This window comes from Pelophylax lessonae (assembly GCF_965119305.1).
Source record: "Pelophylax lessonae genome assembly, chromosome: 11".
Taxonomy (NCBI): domain Eukaryota; kingdom Metazoa; phylum Chordata; class Amphibia; order Anura; family Ranidae; genus Pelophylax; species Pelophylax lessonae.
This window is the reverse complement of record NC_138778.1, coordinates 153,323,268-153,329,293: the sequence shown is the minus strand read 5'-3', so window position 1 is coordinate 153,329,293 and position 6,026 is coordinate 153,323,268. Positions and strand designations below refer to the sequence as shown.

General features: G+C 41.0%; 1 protein-coding gene across 1 annotated transcript in view; it reads right to left on the bottom strand.

The window, feature by feature from the left end:
• Positions 1-1,892: 1,892 nt before the first annotated feature.
• The window catches only part of CALCOCO2 (calcium binding and coiled-coil domain 2), a gene marked incomplete at its 3' end in the record, with an annotated part of 104,754 nt that continues 100,620 nt past the window's right edge, over positions 1,893-6,026 (bottom strand). Inside the window, exon 19 of the mRNA XM_082272838.1 lies at positions 1,893-2,051. Within this exon, the coding sequence (XP_082128964.1) occupies positions 1,893-2,051 (159 nt within the window). The remainder of the gene's footprint in view (positions 2,052-6,026) is intronic.

Here is a 6,026-nt window from a genome sequence, read left to right as displayed (position 1 = left end):
GAACGAACACATGTGAGTGAGAACCGACGCCTTAAATAGCCATCTAGTCCGGCGCTGAGTGATGACAGCTCCAGTCTTAAAGGTGTATGCGCACCTTTCCAAAAGTAAATGGTAGGGCGCATACACTTGTGGAAAGTGTAATTTAGGGTACCAAAGGTACCGGAACATTACACTTGGCTGCATCTCTGATCAGTCTTCTCCTTGTATGAGCTGAAAGTTTAGAGGGACGGCCAGGTCTTCGTAGATTTGCAGTGGTCTGATACTCCTTCCATTTCAATATTATCGCTTGCACAGTGCTCCTTGGGATGTTTAAAGCTGGGGAAATCTTTTTGTATCCAAATCCGGCTTTAAACTTCTCCACAACAGTATCTCGGACCTGCCTGGTGTGTTCCTTGTTCTTCATGATGCTCTCTGAGCTTTAAACAGACCTCTAAGGCTGGCCATACACTATACAATTTTCTTATTCAATTTCCTTTAGATTTACCTTTAACTATGTAGTGCAAGGGCCTGCCTGATTGCATACAAATTGAAAGTGTTTAGGTTTGACCCTATATTACATGGTTTTGGTAAATCTAAAGGAAAGTTGAACAAGAAAATTGTATAGTGTATGGCCAGCCTAAGACTATCACAGTGCAGCTGCTTTTTTAAAGAGACTTGATTACACACAGGTGGATTCTATTTATCATCATTAGTCATTTAAGTCAACTTTGGATCATTCAGAGATCCTCACTGAACTTCTGGAGGGAGAGTTTGCTGCACTGAAAGTAAAGGGGCTGAATAATTTTGCACGCCCAATTTTTCAGATTTTTATTTGTTAACAAAGTTTGAAATATCCAATAAATTTCGTTCCACTTCATGATTGTGTCCCACTTGTTGTTGATTCTTCACAAAAAATTACAGTTTTATATCTTGATGTTTGAAGCCTGAAATGTGGCAAAAGGTCGCAAAGTCCAAGGGGGCCGAATACTTTCGCAAGGCACTGTATATATATATATATATATATATATATACATAAAAAGTACAGTAAAACTGGAGGAAAGGGCACTGGGGGGCAAACTAATGTGAATGTATTTTATTTTGTAATGTATCAGTGTGTTTGGTGTGTTTTACTGTTTGAATTTGCCGCCGGTTCCACCCCCCTGCGAGCGTCATGTCACAGGAGACGGAAGCCGGGGCACAGAGCATCGGGAGGAACATCCGGCCGCCGCACACCGCCGGGAAAAGATTTTTCAAAATACACAGTAATCAACTAATGTTGCCAAAATGCTAAATATTGTGAGGTTATAGAGACGCCCTCTCAAAATCTAGAATTGATATTTCGGACAAATATCTACTTTGTTTTTTTTATTAATTATAATGATTCAATAAAACAATAGTATAACAATAGTATAACATTTACTGTATTTATTATGCTCATTATATCTACCTCTCACAGATATCTACAAAAAAGGGCACAGGGTGAATCCTGTAATTAAACTGAAACATATTTGTTACATCATCTGCAGCGATTCAGTGCAGCATTTTGCATAGATTTTCAACACATTTATTGCAACATATATTCTACCTCTACTTAACCAGGCATACATAAATTATATAGATAGGGCTGAAACTGGACTTATATAGAAAAAGTATGTAATATGTATATATATATATATATATATATATATATATATATATATATATATATATATATGAAATCTTTGTTTTTCAAACGAGCATTCAATATAAAATAACTTAGCACTTCAAAGATAGCAAGCATTCAGAGTTTTTTAAACTGCTTCCACACTGTTCCTTTGCTGCCTCCATACATGTGCATTTAAAATCCTATCCTATGTCTATCTCAAGCAACAAATGAAGTCAAATTGAATAAGTAATATTACACGGCATTCGTTTTAGTCTTCCAAACCTTCTTGAAAACGGTGACACATTACGTGATCCACATATACTTGTTCATCTTGGAACTCTTCAGAACACTGCGAGCACTTCAATATTGCTGGTGTTTGTATCTCTTCTTGTTCCACTCTGGTTTCAAAGCGCTCAAGTGGTTCATTCTGTGGAAGGGATTTAAAAATTGCATTGAGTTGCATATTGTAACATAGTTATTATAACTGGTTAAAAAATAGATTTTTGTACTTACAGTAAAGGATACAGAATGTTAGGAATTCTTTAACAATTGGACTATACTGCCACCTGCAGGAAGTTGGGACACTGGTGAAAAAAATACATTAGGCCAACCCCCATAAAACCTCGATTTGAACTGTTTTGTGTCAATTTTTTGAGGAAGTAGTAGGAGAGCCAAGAGTCCAGAGGGACGAGACTTGTGTTCCTCAATAAACGCCAAGAAAAAAGATTTTACGGTAAGTAGAAAAAATCTTATTTTCTTTATCATCATTGAGGCACCCAGAAATGTAGGAATTCTTAAACAGTTGGGATGTCCAAAAGTGGTTCTACTGAGGGATGGGCAACAGCCGCTGAGAGATCCAACAGGTGGAGACTGAACTACAAAAGAGTATCAGAAAAACAACATCTGAAATAAGGCTAAATGAAGAAGGCCATACTAAATATGGAAAGTGGCATGACCAAGGGGAGGGATCCAAGGGCACTGAGGATCAACTTGATGCTCTAGAGTAAAACAGGTAATCACACTTAGTAGGAAACAGCTACCTAAAAGAGTGATGATGCCTCAATCAGCAAAATAGAGGACCAATTAAAGATCCCAACAAAAAAGACAGGTGGAGCAACACACTACCCAAACAGAAAAAAAAGGCCATCAAATAATGTGGCCAAAATGGAAAGAAATGTTTACTGGGCCATGTCCCACAGAAAAAAACGATTCCTAAGGGATCTGTTCCTAAGTTCGAACAGACATACCATGCTTAATAAAAACAAAAAAAAGGGTTAACTACAAGAACCCTTAAAATGGAAGTAAAGGCAAAACCTAAGTTATGGTGCCCATACACTAGATGAAAAAAATTGTTTGAAAATCTGTCATTGACAGTTCGTTCATTTTACGTCCAGTTAATGGGACAAATCGAAAATTGGTTGTGACGTTCTTGCGTCAAAAAAATTGAAAAAAGAGTTTGGAAAACTTCTGCCGTACGGATGATAAATTGAAAGGTAATGTGTTTCTCGCGAGTTAGAAATGGAACTGTTGGTACTGCGCAAGTGTGACCCAGAAGCCAAAAACTAACCAACACAGCTTTAGTCTGAAATTTTCCGAAGAGAAAAACCTGAAAATTTTTCTCGTACGATAACAGATTTTTGTTTATTTAGTACACTTTTCATCCAAAAATACAATACAAATACATTACTCCACTTCAAATTTTTATTCTGTTGTACAAGAATTTTCTTACTTTAGTAACCTATTCATTTTGATATGGAAATTAGCATGAAAAAAAAAAAAAAAGATCATTCATCCAATAATCTCATTGCGTGTACTAGGCTTAAAGATGAACACTCCTAACTTTAGGGAAAGGGTGGTCCATGATAAGGAAGGGTGTTATCTGATTAGACTACTAATCTAATAAAGAGATAGCCATAGAAGTGAGATCCCTCACAGTATAAAATCTAAATGGACAGAGGGGAAAAACCCTTAAGCTGAAAAAAAATTAGGGTACTTACCCTGAATCCGACTGAATGAGCGGGGAAGGGTGATCAACAAAATATGTTTAAAAGGGTAGGCAGGGAGGAAGATATACTGTAACTCAAACAGGTTTAAAGGAAAATCAGTACCAGAAGTAGGACTCCTTTCAGTTAACACCCATAGGTGTTTCTGGGTGTGATAGCCTCACTGCAAACTAGTTACCAAATACATGATTCCAGGAATCATCCAATCCTTTACTGAAGAGTGAGGGACAGGAATCCTAGTACTAGTAAATATTTAACTCATAGAGAATAGGAGAAATGAAGGAATCTAAGGAGATTCCTCAGAAGATCGCAGCTTGGCCACAAAATGTGGACCTGTCCACCAGTAATCAGGCCTCACAAAGGCCTCCAAACTTACACTTTGTGATGGACAAATGTGCTTGGGTTTCATTTGTGGGCTATCCAGCGAACTCATTATAAAATCTGCAAATTTATTGCCAAAGCCAGTTGATTTCAATGAGCGGTGAATCTTGAAAATCAAATTTGGCTAATTTCATGGTCAAACAAAGTGCATGGGGAGCTAGGCATTGCACAGTTCCTTTAAACAACATGCTTGGGGATGCTTTAAACCTTCTGGTGAAGTGGCAAACCTGTAGGATGCACAAAAGTAAGAGTGAAAGTTAGAAAATAATACCATTTGCTGCTAAATGGCATTTCCGTTCTCTGACCTTCTTTTGTTTGTAATCATAGCAGCCAGGGCGTCCTGAGTGAGATCATTGATCACATATAGTCATGGCCATATATGGTCAATGACACCAGCCAGCAAAAAAAAAAAAACGGAATTTTTGTAAAATCTTACCTGTAAAATTCCTTTCTCTGAGTCCTCCGACAGTCGCCGCCATCTTCATATTCGTCACAATGGGGTATTAGACTTTGCTCCGTAGGAGTAGCTAGGCAACAGAATATGTCAATATTAAAGCTTTTAACATATCCCCACCCCAGGGGGTGGTCCCCTCAGTCTATACCCTCCTGCTTCCTGTTTCCTGCTTCAGTTTCAGTGGAATAGCAGTAGAGTACCTAAACCTCAAAAGAGGGGCGGGGGCGGCGACTGTCGGAGGACTCAGAGAAAGGAATTTTACAGGTAAGATTTTACAAAAATTCCGTTTTCTCTTACGTCCTCCGACAGTCGCCGCCATCTTCATATTCGTCACAATGGGGACGTCCCAAAGCAGTGCAAACATGAGGGGTGGGAAACGCAGCCGCGCCTAAAGGCAACGCAGTCTCCACATCAAGAAAGTAACCTTACCAAAGGAAGGAAACCAGCTGGGCTACACGAGAAAAAAATCGCTCAACGGGAGCAATAACCCAGGAAAGAAACAAATAACCCAGGGATACAAAGAAATCCCAAACAGCCCAAAGGACCAAAACCAGGGACCCTAAGGGACCGCCGCACTAAGAACCTTGCGGCCAAAGGAAGCATCTGCCGATGCTTGAACATCCACTCTGTGGAACAGAGTGAAGGTGTGCACGGTCGACCAAGACGCCGCCCTACACACCTGGGCCACAGAAGCCCCATGACGAAAGGCCCAAGACGTACTCAGAGATCTGGTAGAGTGCGCCCTCACAGGCATAAGGGAAACTTTTCCCCGCAAAGCATAGGCCTGTTCAACGGCCTGTCTGAACCAATTGGCGACGGCAGAAGCCGACGCCGCCACGCCCTTCCGAGGACCCCCGGAAGGACAAACAAAGAATCCGACTTGTGAAAAGATTCAGACGATTTTAGGTAAACCCTAATCGCCATGAACAGCATCCAAGGAGTGCAACACCACCTCCTCCGAATTATTAAACTTCGCGCAAGGCGAAGGCAAGACAATGTCCTCATTGAGGTGAAATTCCGAAACCCTCTTCGGAAAAAAAGAAGGGTTAGGTCGCAAGACCACCTTAACCAAGTGATTGACCAGATATGGACAATGGCAGGACAGGCTGCCAGCTCCGACACTCTGCGAGCCGAATTGATCGCCACCAAAAAAGGTGACCTTCTAGGACAACATAGACAACGAGATCTACCCGATCCGTTCAAAAAAGAACCATGTTGTAACACGGACAGAACAAGATTCCAGTCCCAAGGAGGCAGAGGCACCCTCCTAGGAGGGACCAGATGCCCCCGAACAAAAAGTGCCAATCAAGGAGATAGATGCCATAGGACGTTGAAAAAAGAACGGCCATCGCAGACACCTGACCCTTGATCATAGCCAGCGCCAAACGCTGTCAACACCCTTTCGAAGGAAGGACAACACCCCAGACACCGACCACGGGCGAGGTGAAGACCCCCTGAACTCACACCAGGCAAAATAGGCCTCCGAAATACGGTAAAAGACCTACCCCGAGGAAAAAATTCCTCGCGTCGATCAAAGTGTGAATGACCTCAGGGGAGAGACCCC